Raw genomic sequence first — 21,840 nt, 5'->3', positions numbered from 1 at the left:
GATGCACTGCCTTAGATTTTATGTGCTCCCAACTAAGAGCATAACCCCTCCTATCTTGTCTGTCCTTTCTGCACACATTGTACTTTTCATATTCAAATTCTGCATCCCTCATATCTGAGTGACACCACATCTGATATCCCCACAATATCCACATTTGTTCACTTAACCAGCACTTCAATTTATCAATAAATTTGATTCTAGCATTGGTGTACATGCAAGTATTACCCTAACACAGCTCATTTATTTACCTGTTTCATGATGACTCACAGCAGGTCTTGAAATTCTCAGCACCCTGCTTTCCAGGCTGCTGCATGTCCCAATAGAAACAGTGCAAGAATCATTTTACATCTGCAGCTATTGTCAATCTATTAGTCTATGTATCCCCCCCCCCAAGCTAGCAGTTTTCCAACCCACCTAATGCTGCCTCAATTTAAGTGTATCCCATCCCTGTAGAAGCACTTTCTCCTGTTACAAGCACATGCCATGCTGAGAAAAAAATTCTACACCATGAGTCTTGCACAATCTCTTCAGGGCTGAATTGATTAGCAAAACTCTCATCATATACTCCCTCGTATTGTGTCTGTACAGAATTGCAGATGCTTTCAAATTCAACCCTAACTCACAAATTTTCCTCAATATTGCCCAGTACTTGTTAAGTAAGTCAGAAGATCTCTAACTCTTAATGTAGTTAGTACCAACATATGCAACAATATTATTTTTGTGCCCTTAATAGATGATATATGCAACATCATCTACTTTTGGCCCTGGCAGACACATCCTGGACCTATATGTGCGTGAATGTCAGGTAATCTGTGTAAACTATGTGGTGACTGAGTGAATGTTTGTGAATAGTACATAAAAAGAAAATAAAACAATAATAATAAAATAAAATGTGATTGTCTGACAGTTGCTATGTTTAGGTGGCGTCTGCATCCTGTCTGACTGAATGATGATGAATTCAAGATGACAAATGTGTGCAAGAGAGTTGTCCTATGCCCTACTATTCAGTCTGCCCCTAAATAAGTAAAAAAAAAAAGTGTGTACTTGCGTATATATATGTGTGACAAGTCTATAGATGGGCTGAGTATATGAGTTCTGACAGGTCCTCAAATTAGACTGCAGTGGGGGCAACCTGTTAGGTGTGTTGTGCTGATGTCATGCATCATCCTTCTGGCATGGTATCTGCTGACTGTTTTTTTTCTCCCTTCTTTTTTTGACCTGGCACCATCCCTGGCAAGGTCAGGCACAGACCAGGGTTCACCCCCCGCCAGAGACTATTTCTCCTACTATACCAAGCTGCCTCATCAGGGCAATGAATGGGCAATGAGGGGTCCCACTAGGGCCTCGCAGCTAAATGCCAGAGGAACAACAGACCAACATAACCTAATGCTACCCTTCGCAGATCAACACCAAAAATTATAGTACCAGTTTACAGTGTTTGTACTGCAACACAGAGAATACTACATGGTTTTAGAGGAGACCCCAGTGCCACTTGACAATAAACACTGTACACTGGTCTTGTTCCACCTATCCTTCTTGCACAACATATGTCCTGTTTCCTTGACAATAGAGTTATTGACAGTAACTACATCCTGTGGGACCAGTGCATTCTGCCTTGGGGATTACCGCTGTGTTATCTGATGCACAAGTATACATTCTGGAATTTTAGTTGGACAGCTGAGAGCTTGATGGTTCCCCCATTTTAATTCCTTCAAGGGCATCCACCCTACTCTTCAAGCTCTCATAAACACTAATCAGAATGCCAAGTTCATGACTAATTTCTTTACACTCTTTGCACTGAACACACACACACACACACACACACACACACACACACACACACACACACACACACACACACACACAGGGACATCCCCCTTGTGTCATATCTTGTTCCAGAAAGGTCTGCAAATCACACAAGTTGCACATTTTGTTAGGCCATGATTCATAGGAAAATCGCCCCCCTTCAGCACTCCCACTACTTTGTGCCCATTGCTTTGCTGTTCTAGTCTGGGGCATGATTTCCATTTAAATACAATTTAATTAATGAATAATTAAAATTAATATAAAAAACAATAGCTCTATGAATGATAAGTCAGAACTCTCAAAATATTTAGCTAAATTTAAAAATATGCTAATGAATGTGACTGAGATTGTTAAACTATTTGCTAGGCACAATTCAATATGTTAATTAATTGAAAAGATGGTAACAGTTTCCAAAAAAAACTTATCTACTTATCTGTTCTATGAGCTCAAAATTCTTCATCTGCAATAATTAATCTAAATAATTGTGCATAACCACTATAAGGAAAAGTTTTTTAGTTTTAATAAAAAAAATTGCTGTATATAATATAGAAGATAGCTTAATTGCCTCTTGTGTGTTCATAAGTATAGTATCATTATTGTCACTTCTCTATAAAATACTGGTTAAGTTTATTACAGATAATGTTATAAATCATAGTTTTGCATTTATTAACTATATAATATAGTTGTTATTGACTGCATAAATATATATGTAACTGTGCCTTTTTTATTTGCAGAAAAGCACAGTATGTGTGTCATAGGTTATTGAGTTTAAATTGCAATTGATATTCAATAATAGTTCAAAACAGACCACTACTACAGAAATCCACAATACCTTCTAGGAAGTCATTTTACTTTTTGAAGTTTTTGGAAGATATTTTCAGAGCATTGAAGAGCTTTCTACCAAAGTGAGCCAAAACAGGGGTTCACATCTGGTGAGTATGGGCTTGGCACACCCAGGGTCCTGAGCTGGATACCATCATTCTTCTCTTTCTTGGTAATTCCTTTCTACTTCTGTCAATCTCTCTCTCTCTCTCTCTCTCTCTCTCTCTCTCTCTCTCTCTCTCTCTCTCTCTCTCTCTCTCTCTCTCTCTCTGTAACTCAGGAATTTTTTTTGGCTGGTGCAACATAAGCCTCAGGCTTCCTTGCACCATATGGCTAGTAACAATAATAAAACATTCAACATCTTAATAGAAATGCAGACAAGCTATGAAGGGATAATTATAACCTACAGAAATTCAAGTTTAATATCTTCTCAGCCTTCAACCTATGTACTGTAGTTTCTAATACATTTCATGCTTGAAGTTTTCATAAAAATAATAATACTAAATAAATAAGCACACACTTATGAAACCAAAGCTAGCTATAATGAAAGATCAGTCAAGATGCTGGGAGACAATTATTGAAGGGGGGGATTATATAAAATAACATTTACTACCTAAATATCGTAATGTGAATATGCAAGGTGGTCAGAAAGTTCTGAGAACAGGTTATATAAAATGTATTAATAAATTATAGAAAAGGTTGTTTTATTAGTTTAATGACATGAAAAAAAATTGTGTCAATGTCTTATGCAGTTTCTAAAATTTTATTTTTTTTATGTTGATAGGTGTAAGAAGAATGAATATACAGCAAATTGAGTACTGTTTAGTAATCAAATTTTTGACTGAAGAAGGTAGAAATACTAAAGAAATTTATGAAAGAATGACTGGTGTGTTTGGAGAAGTATCAGCCAGTAATGCTACTGTTGCAAGATGGTTGGCAGAATTCAAAAGAGGATGGGAGTCAGTTGAGGATGATCCAAGGTCTGGTTGGCCATCTGAAGCAATCACTTCTGAAAAAATTGTCATCATCGAAGAAAAAATTTTAGAAAACAGAAGAATTGAAATGTTTGAACTTGAAAAAGTACTTAACATTTCCCATAGTAGCATTGTAATAATAATACATGAGCATTTGGAATGCCCGAAGCTTGTGCAAGATGAGTTCAAAGAACCTTTTTCATTCATGACAAAAATCAGTGGGTGAAGTGATCAAAAGAGAATTTAAAATAAATTCTTGCTAATCCAGATAAGATTTTTGTCTCATTTTGTGATTGTTGATGAAACTCGGCTACATTTTTATGATCCTGAATCCAAATTACAAAGCATGCAATGGAAGCACAGGGGATCTCCATCCTCAAAAAGGTTTTGAAACCAACCATCAGCTGGAAAAAAGTGTTGGTCTCAGTTTTCTGGGATACAAAAGGATTGTCATTAATTGATTACCTTGCATCTGAAATCACAATAACAGGAGAATATTATACCACCTTTATGCCATAGTGAAAGCTGCAATTCAAGGGGGAAAAGATGAGAAAAGTTGGGTAATTGGGTTTTGCTTCTCCATAACAATGCACCTGTGCACAAAGCTGAGTTGCACAGGCTAAAGTAAGCTAAAGTAAATTCATAAGTGGATTTTAAAAATTAAATCAATCCCTGTATAGTCCAGATCTGGCCTGGAGTGATATTATATGTTTAGAAATTTCAAGTCTCACCTTTGTGGAACTCATTTTAAAGATGAAGAAGAGCTAAATACCGCTTTGGAAGTCTGGTTTGATGCACGACCTGAATGTTGTTGTTTTTTTTTTTTTTTTTGAAGGATTAAACTCTTTACAGAATAAATACAATAAATGTATTGAATTTTGAGGTGAATACATCGGAATTTAAAAAATAATAATAATAATAATAATTTTGTGTAATAATCATTCTCAAAACCTTTTCACATATTAAATATGGAAACCCTCATACCCCCAACCTGCCACCACTACCTACCAAAATGCATTCCTTTACACACATTGCCATGTTCTTGAATACAAATTTAACTATGTGAGAAGTTATGCATTGATAGTCTGGGATTCTTGTACATGGAGTTTCCCTTAATATCATAAATGTTTCTGGAAAATGCAATTTAAACTGCATATTTTCCTATAAAAAAAAAAATGCATATAAATATACAAGGCGGGTTTGAAAAATTCATGGTCTGAGTATGAAAAGGTAGTGGTACTGTATTAAAAATTTCTGCATAACCCTTCAAATAGTAAGGCACCAAGTTTCAATAACATCTTTTTTTTTTTTAATTTCAGGTCCTGAAGTCAATAAAGTTGTGTGAACAAGGAAAAATGGACAAAATCAGTCACTGCACAGTCATCCAGTGTTTGGGAAAATGGAATTAAAGTCCGAAGCAATGCATGAGGATATGGTTACAACACCGGAGGGCCCCTTTCCTATTCCATCATTAAGAAGTGGGCAGCAGAATTTAAACAAAGGAGAGAGAGCCTGGAAGATGACCCAAGCAGTGGAAGACCTGCAGTGTCCATCACTCCAGAAGTTGTTCACAGTGTTCATGATCTGGTGATGAGTAATCAATGAGTGACAGTTTTGTATGTTGCTAGTGTCTTGGGCATCTCGTCGGAATGTGTGTACCACATTATAAGAGATGTTCTTGCTATGAAATAGGATGGTGTCAGCACGATGGGTCCGAAAGTTGTTGACAGCAGATCAAAAATGCACAAGAGTTGTCAAGATAACATTTGCATCATTTTCAAGCAAATCCAACAAATTTTCTTGCAAGATTTGTGACCATGGATGAGACATGGATCCATCGCTTTCAGCTAGAGAAAAGGAGCAGTCCAAACAGTGGCAACACAGCTCTTCTCCCCCATCCAAAGATAGCAAAGTTGATTCTTTCTGTTGTAAAGTAATGGCATTGGTTTTTAGGATGCTGAAGAAGTGGTTTTAGTGGATTATCTTCAGAAAGGCCAAACAGTCACAGGGGCATATTATGCAACTTGTGTGTGGTATTTGCACAAACACATCAAAGATAAGTGCCAAGAAAAACTCAGAAAAGGAGTCTTGTTTCACCAGGACAATATGCCTTCTCACAAGACTGTTATTGCCATGGCTGCACTGCTTGTGTGCTGCTTTGAAACCTTGGGCCATTCCCAATATTCACTCTAAGAAGAAATGGGTGTTTGGAGTATTTGAAAGAGAATCAAAATACATCTTCATGAAATTCATAAAAAGTCAGAAAGCAAAATAACACATTATTAGAAAAGTAGCGAAGAAAAATACTACCATAATAATAGATGAATGGTGTGGACCTTAGAAAAAAAGAATTACAAGCATTTAACAGTGAAACACAAGGAACATTTTGTAGATCCATATACAGGAACACATACGAATAACATCGAAGCCCAGTGGAATAGACTAAAAAGTGTGATTAAAAGACTAAATGGCAGCTGTAAAGATATGTTGACAAGTCACATGAATGAATATATGTGCCATCAAATTTATGGGAAAAATCATGAAGATACTTTTCAGAATATTATTACTCAAATCATGAATAGCTATTGAGGTCCAACTATATGATTTGTATTCATGAATTTTTTTTTTTCTGTTCCGTTTCGTTCATTTTTATGTTCTTCATTATGTTTTTTCTCATTATTAAAAGCAGATTTTTGGAGTTCCTGAGTGTTTTTACTATATTATTGATCTAGGTTTGCAGGGCCGTGCCGAGACATTTTAGTGCCTGAGGGAAGAACAAAAAATTGCGCCCTACTGTTAATCATGGCAATGTTGGCAATTATTTAATCTTTCTTTTGGCGCCCCCCCCCCTTCACTTTCAGCTTTTAATCTGAGGCAGGAGCCTCATTTGCTTCACCCTCGGCACGGCTCTGTAGGTTTGGTTACGAAAAAGGGAAAAGGTTTCTTTATTTTTTGTCTTATTTCATAACCTGACCTTAAATGGTAGGTTAGGAAATAATAGGAAAAGAAAGAAAGAAAGATTCTTTATATATATATATATATAATATGTATATATATATATATATATATAGTTTGATTGTTTAAACTACTTCAGTTTTCTGGTATTTATTTTCTATATAGGTATTAAGGTGTATACGGAACAGGAGATTCAGTTAGAATGTGTAGTCTAACCTATTCCTGGGGGTCTGTAATGGTATTAAAGATATAACTAATACTTAATGAAGTTAAAGTTATAATTATAATTATTTTAACAATCTTTAAATAGCATTAATTAATCATCAAATCAATATCAACTAAACATTCCTTTACCTGGTCATCTACCCGCTACTTCATCGGGGTCTTTGAGCAGATCGATAGCCAGATTAAAAGAATGTCTCATAATTATGAGACATTCCAGTTCACCTGTGAGGTGATTAGTGATTAGGAGATCACAGGAGATTAGTGAGTGGAAACCCTTTGTTCCACTCACTAATCTCATTGCCCTTCTCTGTACTCGTTCTAGTAGCTCAAAATTCCTCTCTATTATTGACAAGACCCCATGAGCTGCTCTGGCAGCCTGTCTGCCTGATCAGAAAACTTCATATCTGACTGCACAATTACCCCCGGGTCCTTTTCATTCTCCACTGAGTGTAGTACCACACAGTTGCGATTACTCTGGGGTTACTGCTACCCATAAGCAGTACTTTGCATTTGTCAATGTTAAACTTCAGCTGCCACATCTCAGCCCATCTGCCCAACTTTTCTAGATCCTGTTGCAGTAGTGTACTGTCATTACTCTCATTAAAAAAACATGCTAACCTTTATATTGTCTGCAAACTTCGACATTAAGTCTGATATACCTTCATCAATATCACTGATAAATATAGAAAACAACAATGGTCCCAACACCAAACCCTGGTGAACTTCACTAATAACATTAATACATGAAAAGCAGTATCCATTGATTACCACTCTGTCTTCTCCCACTCAACCATCCCTTTATCCATAGCAGCAACTTTCCCTTAATGCCATACTGCTCCAATTTGTACAGCAGTCCTCCATGTGCAACAGTATCAAAAGCTTTCCTGAAATCCAAATATATCATATCAAAATTATTTTTGAATCCAGTTTCTTTGTGACCATATCATAGTTTCCAATTAAAGTGGTCAGACAAGACATCCCCTTAACAAACCCATGCTCTGTCTGAACTATAACTGCAGCCTTGTCTAGATGATCCTGCAATGCTTCTTTAACCAGCGGCCTCATAATTATCCCCGGGAAGAAGTTAAACTAACCGGTCTGTAATTACTCATGTCACCATTTGGACCCCCTTTATGAATAGGGGATACATTTGCACATCTTCAGTCTGTGGGGACCTCCCCTGAATCCAAGGATGCACTCATAATTATGGTTAATGGTTTGATTACTTCTTTTGTTGTATCCTTTAATATAACTGAATAGATCCCATCCACCACAGGTGCCTTTCCTATTTTTAACTTCAACAATTTCTCCTCCACTTTGCTCTCAGTTATTATAAAATCCTTTAGCTCCTTGTTAGAGTTTGATAACTTTTGGCATTCCCCTCCCTAAATAACTCCTCATGTGTGAATATAGATGCAAAAATACTCATTCAGTTTGTCAGCTACCTAAGCAGGATCATCAGCAGTCGAACGATCGATATGTGAAGGGACCAATGTGATTCATCCCCTTCCTTCTAGAGTTTATATAAGTAAAGAAGTCTTTGCTGTTTTTCTTTGCATCCCGTGCCAAATATTTCTTGTAATCTGCCTTCACTTGCCTAATCTCCTTTGTGACTTGATTACAGACTAGTTTATATCTGCCATAGGCTTTTGTATCACCTGATACTTTATATGCATCCCATGCATTTTTCTCCTCTGCCACAAGCCTCATTAGTCCCATCTGACATCCATTTAGGCCTAAACCTTAATGGGATTTTTTTAGTTGGTATGAAAAGCCTAGTAGCTTCCAAGATTGATTCATTGAATGTTCCCCATATAGAATTTGCTATTGGCAATATCATTAGTTGGTCCAACTGAAGTCACCGTACGAAAGCAAAAGCTCTTCCCTTTACCCCTTATGGTAGTTACCTTTTTAAGTAAATCTCACATCAGTACACTGTGATCACTGCCATCAAGTGGTTCCTTTATCTGCAGATTCTTAATGTGAATAATCACTGCTAATAATCAGATCAAGAGTATTACTCCCTCTGGTTGCCTCTCAAACATGCTGCTGTAAAAAACAATCATCCAATAAATCCACAAAAGTCTTGCTAGTATGCAAGTGGACCAATCCACAAGTCCCAATCAATATGTGAGAAGTTTAACATCCCCCATTATAAGACATTCTGATTTATTGGCCCACTCTCTTTTACTGTATAGTTTGTTTTGCTCATCAGAATTATTAGGCCTATAACATACTCCTAACCTCATTTTTTCTTTCCCAGTGTTTATGTCGCACCAAACTGACTCAGCTGTGCACCAATATCAACTGGATGCACTGCCTTAGATTTTTATATTTTTTAACTAACAGCATAATCCCTCCTCCCTTCCTATCCTGTCTGTCCTTTCTGCACACATTGTACTCCCCAAATTCAAATTCTGCATAAACTACATCTCTGATATCCCAATAATACCCTCTTTCGATGTCTTCACTAGCACTTGAAATTCATCAACTTTATTTACTGTACTCCTAGCATTAGGAGTACTCCAGCCCTGGAGAGATTGTGCAAGTCTCGTGGGATAAAATTTTTTTAAGTGTGGTCTGTGCTCTCTAATAGAAGAGACTGCTTCTACAGGGATGGGATACACTTAAATAGAAAGGGTGCAAGAATATTTACTGATGCTATCAAGGCAATCTTAGGTGGGTTGGAAAACTGTTAACTTGTGGGAGGGGAAGATTCACAGACTAAAAGATTAATAGTTGCCACAAGCAGAGGTGAAAGTGATTCTTGCACTGCTTCTGTTGTAATGAGCAGCAACCTAGAGGGTAAGTTTCTGGGGGTTTCAAGAGCTGCTGGGAGTCATCATGGAACAAGTAAATACATGGCTGTGTTAGAGTAACTAAGAGTAAGAACAGGTGCATGTATACTTGCATGTACACCAATGCTGGAAGTGTACTAATTAAATTTGATGAATTTGAAGTGCTAATCAAAACATCGAAAGCGAATATTGTTGAGATATCAGAGACATGGTATCACACAGATATCATTATTAGCCATATGGTGCAAGGAAGCTTGAGGCTTTTGCTACACCAGGCAAAAAAAAAAAAAATTTCTGATTTACCCTGAGAGAGAGAGAGAGAGATCACCAAGAAAAAGAAGAATGATGATATCCAGCTCAGGATCCTGGGTGTGCCATGCCTGTACTCACCAGATGTGAGCCCCTGGATATAAGCAGTGCAGAATTGGAATTTGGGGAGTACAATGTGTACAGAAAGGATAGACAGAGTAGGAAGGGAGGAGGAGTTATGCTCTTAGTTAAGAAGCATATAAAATCAAAGGAAGTGCATCCAGTTGACATGAGTGGACAGTGCAATGTTGAGTCAGTTTGGTGTGACATAAACACTGGAAAGGGAAAATGAGAGTAGGAGTATGTTATAGGCTTAATGATTCTGATGAGTGCAACGAACAATTGTGCATAGAGAGAAAGAGTGGCCAGTAAATCAAAATGTCTTGTAATGGGGGATTTTAACTTTCCAGATATTGGTGTGCCTCCATAGCCAGGTGGAAGGAGCAGCAGTACGTAGCATACACTTCTTGATTAGACCGGGGTTCGAGCCCGTCACCACCAAATACAGAGGATACGGAAAGGTCAGGGAATGACCACCGCATATTTCCGAGCAATATGGCCTTAATTGCTAATGCTCTTAAAAACCAAATAACAAACAAACAAACTTTCCAGATATTGACTGGAACTTGTAAATTGGTCACTCGCACGCTAGCAAGACTTTTGTGGATTTATTGGAAGATTGTTTTCTATAGCAACATGTTCGAGGGCCAATCAGATGGAGTAATATTCTTGATCTGATTATCAGCAGTGATTATTCATGCATTAAGAATTTGCAGATAAAGGAACTACTAGATTACAGTGATCACAGTGTACAGATGTGGTAGTTACATCTTTGAGTACAGTGTACCCAAAGATGTAACTACCATTGAGGGTAAAGGGAAGGATTTTTGTTTTCGTAAAGGTGATGATACAGTGGGATCAAATGATGATGATATTAAAAACAGCGAATTCTAAATTGGAAGCCTTCAAAGAAGTCTTCCAATTAAGCTAAAAAATATTGTTCAAGATTTATACCTAAATGGATGTCAGATGAACTAATGAGGCTAGTGGCAGAGAAGAAAAATGCGTGGGATGCATATAAATTATCAGTAACGCAGAAGCTTCAGGCAGATATAAGCTAGTCTGTAATCAAGTCACAAAGGAGGTTAAGGAAGCGAAGGCTGATTACAAGAAATCCTTAGGCAAAAGATGCAAAGAAAAACAACAAAGACTTATTTACTTATGTAAACTCTAGAAGGAAGAGGATAAATCAGATTGGTCCACTTAATGTTGATGGTTCGACAGTTGATGATCCTGCTCAGATAGCTGACAATCTAAATGAGTATTTTGCATCTACATTCACACATGAGGAATGCTGTAAGGAAGGGGAAGACAGAAGTTTACTAAACTCTAACAGGGAGCTAAATGATTTTGTAATAACTTAGAGAATAGTGGAGGAGAAATTGTTGAAGTTAAACATAAAAGAGGCACCTGGGGCAGATGGAAGCTATCCAGTTATATTGAAGGAGGCATCAAGGAAAGTAAGCAAACCCTTAGCCATAATTATGAGAGCAACCTTAGATTCAGAGGAGGTCCCCATGGACTGGAGATTTGCAAACATATCCCCAGTTCACAAAGGGGGTTCAAAGGATGACACAAATAATTATAGACCAGTTAGTTTTACTTCTGTTCTGGGGAAATAATGGAGTTACTGGTTAAAGAAGTGATGCAGAATCACCTAGACAAGAGTTTGTTAAGGAGAAGTCTTGTCTGACCAATTTGATTGGTTACTGCGATGTAGTCATAAAGGAATTGGATGCAAAAAATAATGTTGATATCATACACCTTGGATTTCAGGAAAGCTTTCAATACTGTTGCACATGGATGACTGCTGTACAAATTGGAGTGGTATGGGATTAAGGGCAAGTTGCTGCAATGGATAAAGGGATGTTTGAGTGGGAGAGGGCAGAGAGTTGTAATAAATGGACACTGCTCTACATGGACTAATGTTATTATTAGAGTCCCCAGATTTCGGTGCTGGGCCCATTGTTATTTTGTGTATTTATCAATGATATCGATGAAGGAATATCAGGCTTAATGTCCAATGATACAAAGGTTGGCAGGGTTGCTAATGACAGTAAAGACAGTATGCTACTGCAACAGGATTTTGAAAAGTTAGGTAGGTGGGCTGAGAAGTGGCAACTGAAGTTTAACATTGAAAAATGCAAAGTACTGCTTATGGGTACCAGTAACTGAAGAGAAAGGTACCAACTGTGTGGTACTACTCTCTAGGAGGTGGAGAATGAAAAAGACCTGGGGGTAAAACTTCAGCAGGTGATGAAGTTTTGTCAATGGTATATAGGAATTTTGTTAGCAGAGACAAGGAGGTGATTATCCCTTTGTATAAGGCAATGGTCAGGCCACACCTTGAGTACTGCATGCAGGTCTGGAGGCCTCATTTTAGGAAGGATGTAGAGTTGCTAGAACAAGTACAGAGAAGGGTAACAAGATTCTGATTATCAGTAGATTGGTGAGAGGAACAAAGGGTTGCTCTTACCAAGAGAGGCTTAAGTCCTGCAAGTTGCAGCATCTGGAGATTCGACACCTGCGAGGTGATCTGATTGAAGTGTATAAGGCCTTGAATGGTTTGAGCAGGTTCAGTGCTGAGAGGATACTCCCGCTTGCTCAGATTAAGTACCTGAGCGGGCATAGATTCAAATTGGGGAAAGACAGTTGTAGAATAGATGTGCAGAAATTTGCCTTTAGCCAGTGGGTAGTTGATTGCTGGAACAGACTTCCATCTGTTGTTGTAAAAGTTGATAGAGTGGGCTAGTATATCAAAATTCTATTGGAATGAGCCGCAGCCTGGAAAATAAGATGCAGGATATTTCAGAGACTGCTGGGAATCATTGGGGTACAAGTAAACACATGGGTTGTGTTAGGGTAGCTAAGAAAAAGAACAGGTGCATGTATACTTGCGTGTACACCAATGCTAGGAGTTTAGTAAATAAATTTGATGAATTTGAGGTATTGCTCAAAACATCAAAGGCAGATATTGTGGGGATTTCAGAGACGTGGTGTCACACAGATATAAGGAATGCAGAACTGGAATTTGGGGAGTACAATGTCTACAGAAAGGATAAACAGGATAGGAAGGGAGGAGGGGTTATGCTATTAGTTAAAAAACACACAAAATCCAAGGAAGTGAAGCCAGTCGACATCGCTGGACAGTGCAGTGTCGAGTCAGTTTGGTGTGACATAAGCATTGGGAGATCAAAATTGAGAGTAGGAGTGTGCGATAGGCCTAATGACTCTGATGAGTATAATAAGAAACTGTTCGGAGAAATAGAGTGGGCCAGTAAATCAGAGAGTCTTATAATGGGGGATTTTAATTTCCCAGATATTGACTGGAATTTGGGGGCTGGTCACTCACACACTAGCAAGGCTTTTGTGGATTTATTGGATGATTGTTTTCTACATCAGCATGTTCGGGAGGCAACTAGAGGGAGTAATACTCTTGATTTGATTATCAGTAGTGATTCTTCATGCATTAAGAATCTGCAGGTAAATGAACCACTAGGTGGCAGTGATCACAGTGTTCATAAAGGCGACTACAATGGACTGAGACAGTATTTAAATTCTATACAGTGGGATCAACTGATGATATTGCCAACAGCAAATTCAAAATGGGAAGCATTCAAAGAACTTATCTTGGAAGCTACTAGGCTTTACATACCAACTAAGAAATATTGTTCAAGGTTTAGGCCTAAATGGATGTCAGAAGAACTAATGAGGCATATGGCAGAGAAGAAAAATGCATGGGATACATACAAATTAACGATATAATATCGGTGTTTAGATACACCATAGACACTCTTAAAAAAACTACAAAGTAGTTGTTGTGGGCATCATTTGCTCTTTCTCATATTGTGCTCCGCCTTCACGACGAGTTGCCATGATACTGCACTACCTCAAATAAGTAACGCTTCACTAATAGAGAAGACTATTGTTACTTATTCTCAGTGAGTACCACCACCCAGACATGTTTCAAGGCTATTGGCCTATCATCAGTGGGTGGGCAGGTACCCTAGTATTGCAGACATGACGACCCAGTTGTGAAGTTAATCGCACAATATGAGAGATGCCAAAAGGCATCTCTCATATTGGCACCTTTTGGCATCTCTCATATTGTGCGATTAACTTCACAACTGGGTCGTCATGTCTGCAATACTAGGGTACCTGCCCACCCACTGATGATAGGCCAATAGCCTTGAAACATGTCTGGGTGGTGGTACTCACTGAGAATAAGTAACAATAGTCTTCTCTATTAGTGAAGCGTTACTTATTTGAGGTAGTGCAGTATCATGGCAACTCGTCGTGAAGGCGGAGCACAATATGAGAAAGAGCAAATGATGCCCACAACAACTACTTTGTAGTTTTTTTAAGAGTGTCTATGGTGTATCTAAACAACGATATTATATAGATACTAAACTCTTAAAGTATTATGCCACGTGCATTTAATTATTTTAAATACAAATTAACACGTGACACAGACGCCTATGATAGATACAAGTTGATCCGTAACCAAGTTACAAAGGAGGTTAGGCAGGCGAAGGCAGATTACGAGAGATCCTTGGCAAGGGATGCGAAGAAAAACAGCAAAGAGTTCTTTACTTATGTAAACTCTAGAAGGAAGGGGATGAATCAGATTGGTCCACTTGAGATCGATGGGTCAACTGTTGATGACCCTGCTCAGGTAGCTAACAAACTAAATGAATATTTTGCATCGACATTCACACATGAGGAGTTATTCAGTGAGGGGAATGCCAGAGGTGTATTCAACTCTAGCAGTAAGCTAGAGAATCTTGTAATAACTGAGAGCAAAGTGGAGGAGAAATTGTTGAAGATAAACACAAGAAAGGCACCTGGGGTGGATGGGATCTATCCAGTTATATTAAAGGAGGCAGCAAAGGAAGTAAGCAAACCCTTAGCCATAATTATGAGAGCTTCCTTGGACTCAGGGGAGGTACCCATGGACTGGAGATGTGCAAATGTGACCCCAATTCACAAAGGGGGATCAAAGGCTGACACAAGTAATTAAAGACCTGTGAGTTTAACTTCTGTTCCCGGAAAATTAATGGAGGCACTGGTTAAAGAAGCACTGCAGGATCATCTAGACAAGACTTCAGTTATAGCTAGGACACAGCATGGTTTTGTTAAGGGTAAGTCTTGCCTGACCAATTTGATTGGATACTATGATGCAGTCACAAAAGAACTGGATGCAGGGAATAACTTTGATATTATATACTTGGATCTTAGAAAGGCTTTTGATACTGTTGCACATGGAAGACTGCTGCAGAAATTTGAGCAGTGTGGCATTGGAGGCAAATTGCTGCTATGGATAAAGGGGTGGTTGAGGGGGAGAAGACAGAGAGTGGTAATCAATGGACACTGCTCATCTTGGACTAATGTTATTAGTGGAGTCCCTCAGGATTCAGTATTGGGTCCTTTATTGTTTTCTGTATTTATAAATGATATTGATGATGGTATATCAGGCTTAATGTCCAAGTTTGCAGACGATACGAAGGTTGGCAGGGTTGTCAAGGACACTACTGACACTATGCTGCTGCAACAGGATTTGGAAAGGTTGAGCAGATGGGCTGAGAGGTGGCAAATGAAGTTTAACATTGACAAATGTAAAGTACTACATATGGGAAACAGCAACCCCAGAGCAACGTATCAACTCTGTGGTACTACACTGACAGTGGTAGAGAATGAAAGGGACCTGGGGGTGGTGGTGCAGGCAGATATGAAGTTCTCTGAGCAGTGCAGACGGGCTGCAAGAGTAGCTCATGGTGTATTGTCAATGATATATAGGAATTTTTCTAGCAGGGATAAGGAGGTGATTATTCCCTTGTATAAGGCAATGGTCAGGCCACACCTAGAGTACTGTATACAGGCCTGGAGGCCTCATTTCAAGAAGGATGTAGAGCTGCTGGAACAAGTGCAGAGAAGGGCAACTAGATTGGTGAATGGGACAAAGGGGTGCTCTTACGAAGAAAGGCTTAAGTTTTGCGAATTACAGTGTCTGGAAACTAGGCACCGAGGTGATCTGATAGAGGTGTACAAAGCCTTGAATGGTTTGAGCATGCTCAATGCTGATGGGATTCTTCCTCTTGCTCAGAATAATCACCTGAGAGGGCATAAATTCAAATTGAGGAAAGACAGATGTAGGATAGATGTGCGGAAATTTGCCTTTAGCCAGCGGGTGGTTGGTAGGTGGAACAGACTTCCATCCCTTGTCGTGGAAGTTGATAGCCTAAATAAGTTTAAGGCTCAGCTGGACAGGTATTTCGAACGAACAGAGGGGTGAAGTGGAAGTGGTTATTTTTATTTATTTATGTTACTTTTTTTTTTTTTTTTGGCTGATGCTGCATAAGCTTGCTTTCTTGCATCAAATGCCTCTACTAATGCTAATGTCTTGTAACAGGGAATTTTAACTGTCCAGATATTGACTGAGGTATAAGCGGGAGTATCCCCTCAGCACTGAGGGGATACTCCCTCTTGCTCAGATTAAGAACCTGAGTGGGCATATATTCAAATTGGGGAAAGACAGTTGTAGAATAGATGTGCAGAAATTTGCCTTTAGCTAGCGGGTAGTTGATTGCTGGAACAGACTTCCATCTGTTGTTGTAAAAGTTGATAGAGTGGGCTAGTATATCAAAATGTCTTGTAACAGGGAATTTTAACTGTCCAGATATTGACTGGAACTTGTGGGTTGGTCACTCGCACGCTAGCAAGACTTTTGTGGATTTATTGGAGGATTGTTTTCTACAGCAACATGTTCAAGGAGCAACCAGAGGGAGTAATACTCATGATCTGATTATCAACAGTGATTATTCATGCATTAAGTATTTGCAGATAAAGGAACCACTAAATTATAGTGATCATAGTGTACTGATGCTGGGTTTACTCAAAGAGGTAACTACCGTCATGGGTAAAGGGGAGGGTTTTTGTTTTCGTAAAGGTGTTTGCATTACACATGTTTAAACAGCCTTTTTCATGAATATTATTGTTTGCATTAACTTTTTAACAACTAACTGTAAGTTTAAGGACTCCTTATGTGCTGTGTTATAATGACTAAATATATTAAAGTAGCACCGCTTAATTTTCAGCACTCACCTCTTGATGAATCTGCTTGAATGTGATGAGATTATAGAAGGCACACAGTTAATAAGAATGAGAGACTTACTTATACTAAATCATTATTGAAGTCGTGGTTCAATTTAAATTTTAAAAATTAAAACGTAAAATTAATTAAACCCATTTAAATATATGCATAAGAAAGGGAATGTACATTCCATTTCACGGTTTACAATTAAAATTGTAAACGTGGAAATAACCTTGAATAGATTAATTATTAATAAAAAACCAATAGTTGTGCATGAACAACTTCGATATTCATCTTCAGTTAGCTTTGTGAGAAGAGGAACACGAACGTTATTAATAAGAAGAGCTATTACCCGAGATGCAATTCAGAGCACGTCTGAATTTTATTTATGCCAAGGCCCAAATTGGGCTAGAGGTTGATTGGGAGTTTTGTGTTTAATACGTTCAATGACATGTGTCGACTAAACCATTCAATAACTAAAGCTTCATTTTGGAGAATTTTATAATTATTCCAATTTAATTATAGTAATAGTTGAATCAATCAGTGTATTATGATTGTGGGAATCAACATGCTGTGTTAACTCCGTACTAGATAGGTTAGACTTAAATCTATTAAAATGATAATACGCGCGCATTAGAGATTTTGGAAGTACCGAAATTAGTCGTGGTGATCCCAATATAACAGGCATTACAGTCAGTTTTTCATTGAATTAGATATATAATATTATTATAATCCTGTGTAGTGTATTTGTGTGTTGTTCTATATGTATTGAATTTGGAACCTAGTTTATTATATGACGAAAAAACTATGGTTATATTTGTGTTAGCAAAGACTTGCTGAAGTCGTTTCCCGCATTAGCAAAGGCACAATGCAAGAAAGCAAGCTTATATAGCATCAGACAAAAAAAAAAAAAAAAAAAAAAAAAAACCTTATTTCACCCATCCACTCGCTCCAAATGTTTGTCAAGTTCTGCTTTGAATCTATTTAAATTATCAATTTCTACAACAAAAGATTGAAGTTTGCTCCACCAATCAACTACCCGTTGGCTAAAGGCAAACTTCCGCACATCTGTCCTACAACCGTCTTTCCTCAAGTTTGAATTTATGCCCTCTCAGGCGATTATTCTGAGTAAGAGGAAGAATCCCATCGGCATTGAGCATGTTCAAACCATTCAAGGCTTTATACACCTCTATCAGATCACTTCGCCGGTGCCTAGTCTCCAGACACTGTAATTTGCAAAACTTAAGCCATTAGTGTCATTTACAACCCTGCCAACCTTTGTATCGTCTGCAAACTTGGACATTAAGCCTGATATACCATCATCAATATCATTTATAAATACAGAAAACAAGAATGGATCCAACACTGAACCCTGAGAAACTCCACTAATAACATTAGTCCATGAAGAGTAATGTCCATTGATTACCACTCTCTGTCTTTTCCCATTCAACCATCCCTTTATCCATAGCAGCAATATGCCTCCAGTGCCACACTGCTCCAATTTGTGCAGCAGTCTTCCATGTGCAACAGTATCAAAGGCTTTTCTAAGATCCAAATATATGATATCAAAGTTTTTCCTGCATCCAGTTCTTTTGTGACTGCATCATAGCATCCAATCAAATTGGTCAGTCAAGACTTCCCCTTAACAAAACCATGCTGTGTCCGAGCTATAATAGGCGCCTCCATAGCCAGGTGGGAAGGAGCAGCAGTGCGTAGCACACGCTTCTTGATTAGACCGGAGTTCGAGCCCGTCACCACCAAATACGGAGGATGCGGAAAGGTCAGGGAATGACCACCGCATATTCCAGGAGCAATATGGCCTTAGTTGCTAATGCTCCAAAAAAAAAAAGCAAACCAATCCGAGCTATAACTGAAGACTTGTCTAGATGATCCTGCAGTGCTTCTTTAACCAGTGTCTCCATTAATTTCCTTGGAACATAAGTTAAACTAACAGGTCTGTAATTACCTGTGTCTCCCTTTGATCATGCTTTGTTGATTGGGGGTCACATTTGCACATCTCCAGTCCATGGGTACCTCCCCTAAGTCCAGGGAAGCTCTCATGAATTGCCTGTGATAAGGGAGAACGATTTGGGTTCCTAGTTTCCCATCATGATGATTGTTTCGTTGATGTGGGTTATTAATTCTGTTATTAACCTTGACAGTGGTATCATTTATCGACTGTAGTGGATACTTCCTATCTAAGAATATTTCTGTAAGGTAATTAAGTTCAACGCCAAAATATCCTGTATATAACTATATTTAACGGCATTATGAATCTGGTTAAAAAGAACCGCTTCTTTAATGTATAGAGGATGATGTGAATGAAAGTGTAGAAATTTACCCATGTGTGTTTTTTCCCTGTAAATCCTGGTACCTAATCTTGTGCCCACTTTATAAATGGTAAGGTTTAAGAAATTGATTGAATTATCTATTTCCATTTCGAGGGTAAACGAGGGAAGAATGTCATCCGCAAATCTTGTGTAAAGTCTAAGATTAGAGGGAAACGGTTGAAATGGATGTATCCCACTTCTTGGAGTGCCTCTGTGCAATATAATTAACCTTGTCCCTAATACGTGTATTATTGTAATTTACGAATAGAAACCAATGTAAAAAGATATTTTTACAAATTGATTGCATGCAGATGTGAATAAAAGTTTGTTAATAACAGTTTTTTTAAAAAATCTTTTCAGAAATAAAATTTAATTGTATTTATAAATTCAAATTTTAATAGTGAATTTTGTTGAATTTCTTTAGATAGTAGAAGTCAAAGGACCAGGAGACAGACTGTCTCCCAAACAAATAATGTGGTTAGACTACTTGCTTTCTTTGGATGCACCTGTTGAAGTATGCCATATAGAAGGTAAGCTTCCTTTATTCATGATCATGCTGGATATCACCTGTGAGGCTTTTTTGCTTGTGTGATAAATTCTGATACAAATTATTGATCTTAATTTTTTTTAGGATGGGGAAGAATCGTGGATCCATATTCTGTAATGCTTCAGGGGCCCCCATGTAGTAAAGCCTATGCTATCACCCCATGAACTCCCGTGCACTAAGAGGCAAGAATAAAAATCAAATGCCTGTGCCTTGGTGAGGAAACAATAAAAGCATGGGTTACTGCAGCATTATTCTTAGAGTGTGGACTGCTTTGTCCCCAAAGTCAAAAAAATTCATGGTATCTAAAAACCTCAAATTTAAAGTACAGTCAGTCCTCGTATAGCACAATAGTTGTGTTCCTAGAAACCCTCGTGCAATGCAAAATTGTGCAATATGAACACTAGGCCCTTTGGGAAAAATAGAGTTAGGTGCCAACCACCCAAGATTGAACACACATTTGTAACCAAAACATTACCAAACACAATAAATTATCGTAATAAAATACTTTTATATTTTATTACGACTATTACGTAATAAAATATTGCTAATGCTTTTGCTTCTATCGTAAGCAAACTTGTTTTTTGTTTGATTTTCTATCGAAACAGATGACAGCCGTTCCATCTCTTCCAATTCTTTGTGTCTTAAGCTATTGGATTTTAATTACGCTTTGAGTTGTTCCTGCTATGAAAGTTGTTTTTATTTTCTCTGCATTCTTTGTAATTCTCGGCGTTGCCTCATTTAGGGCTGTAGCACATGCAATATCACATGGTCTTTCATTTCGCCCAAAGCGTTTCACAATTTCATATTTTTTCTCTATCACAGAGGCGGACTGGCCATAAGCCTTACCAGGGAAACCCCGGTGGGCCGGAGGCCGGTGTGATTTTGCCATAAATGCTAGTATGAAGCCACTACAAATTTTCCCGGGTAAGAATTTTTGACCCAGTCCGCCTCTGTTTATCGATATTGCTTTCCTTTTTCTCTCTGAATCTGTAATGTCTTCACCAGGACGCTTCCTTTTCACACCTTTTAAGTATTTTACTCATTTTTAGGGAATAAAGCACAATTACAAAATGACGAGGCACACTTGATACACATAAACAAAGCTGCGCGCGTGTAGCAACTGAATAAACAACACCGTAACGGCAGAGACACACTATGAACACCTCACTAGCTCACATTTTACTAAAGCACATTTCTGTGGGTTACTACCATAAAATAATAAAAACAATTTCCAGTTGCATTCCTGCTAGTGGAATCTGTTATAAACTGGTAGTAAACTCGATCTAATTGCATTTCCGATAATACCAATAGCTGGAATTGTGTGGGGTTTTTATGTTATTATGGTGAAATGTGTTTCCCCTTCACTGATATAAAAAAACAAAAACATTTTCAGAATCTTCTCTTCATTCCTATCGTGTTGCGTTCAGTTGGGGTGATTCTGTGTTCGACTGCCATTTCTTGTAAACACAAAGGCGAATCGTGCATAAACGAATTTGGTTTGTGTTATATACGATATCGTTCCCCTATTTATAAATCGTGTATGATCGAATTTGTGTAGTGCAAATACATGTTATATGAGGACTGACTGTACTGGTCATCATTGATAATGCTCCTTCTGCGCAAATTCAAGTGCAGAAGTGGTTTTTCTATCACTGAATACAACCTCGCATCTCCAACCCTTAGACCAAAGGGTATTAGTATCATTTAAATCAGGGGTCCCCAACCTACGGCCTGCAAACTGGATCCGGCCTGCCAGACGATTTCATCCGCTTCGTCAAAATTTATTCTATAGCAATCTTTTTTGGTTATCATATATAAGGATATTTTTAATCAAAATATAATGTAAATGCATCTAAATATAATTTTGGAACTCTGTGCGCTTCCACTTGGCATCAGTGTTTCTTGCGATGTTGGAAATCCAAAC

General features: G+C 38.1%; 1 protein-coding gene across 1 annotated transcript in view; it reads left to right on the top strand.

Moving 5' to 3' along the window:
* Positions 1–21,840, top strand: part of LOC150083362 (fanconi-associated nuclease 1-like) — a 177,737-nt gene that overhangs the window by 119,243 nt on the left and 36,654 nt on the right. Inside the window, exon 11 of the mRNA XM_090377215.1 lies at positions 19,794–19,899. Coding sequence (XP_090233341.1) covers positions 19,794–19,899 — 106 coding nt within the window. The remainder of the gene's footprint in view (positions 1–19,793; positions 19,900–21,840) is intronic.

The sequence above is a fragment of the Mastigoproctus giganteus genome, chromosome 7 (genome assembly GCF_048544385.1).
Source record: "Mastigoproctus giganteus isolate SK-2022 chromosome 7, ASM4854438v1, whole genome shotgun sequence".
NCBI lineage: Eukaryota > Metazoa > Arthropoda > Arachnida > Uropygi > Thelyphonidae > Mastigoproctus > Mastigoproctus giganteus.
Note: the sequence above shows the minus strand (reverse complement) of the source record. Positions and strands in the feature narration are given on the sequence as shown.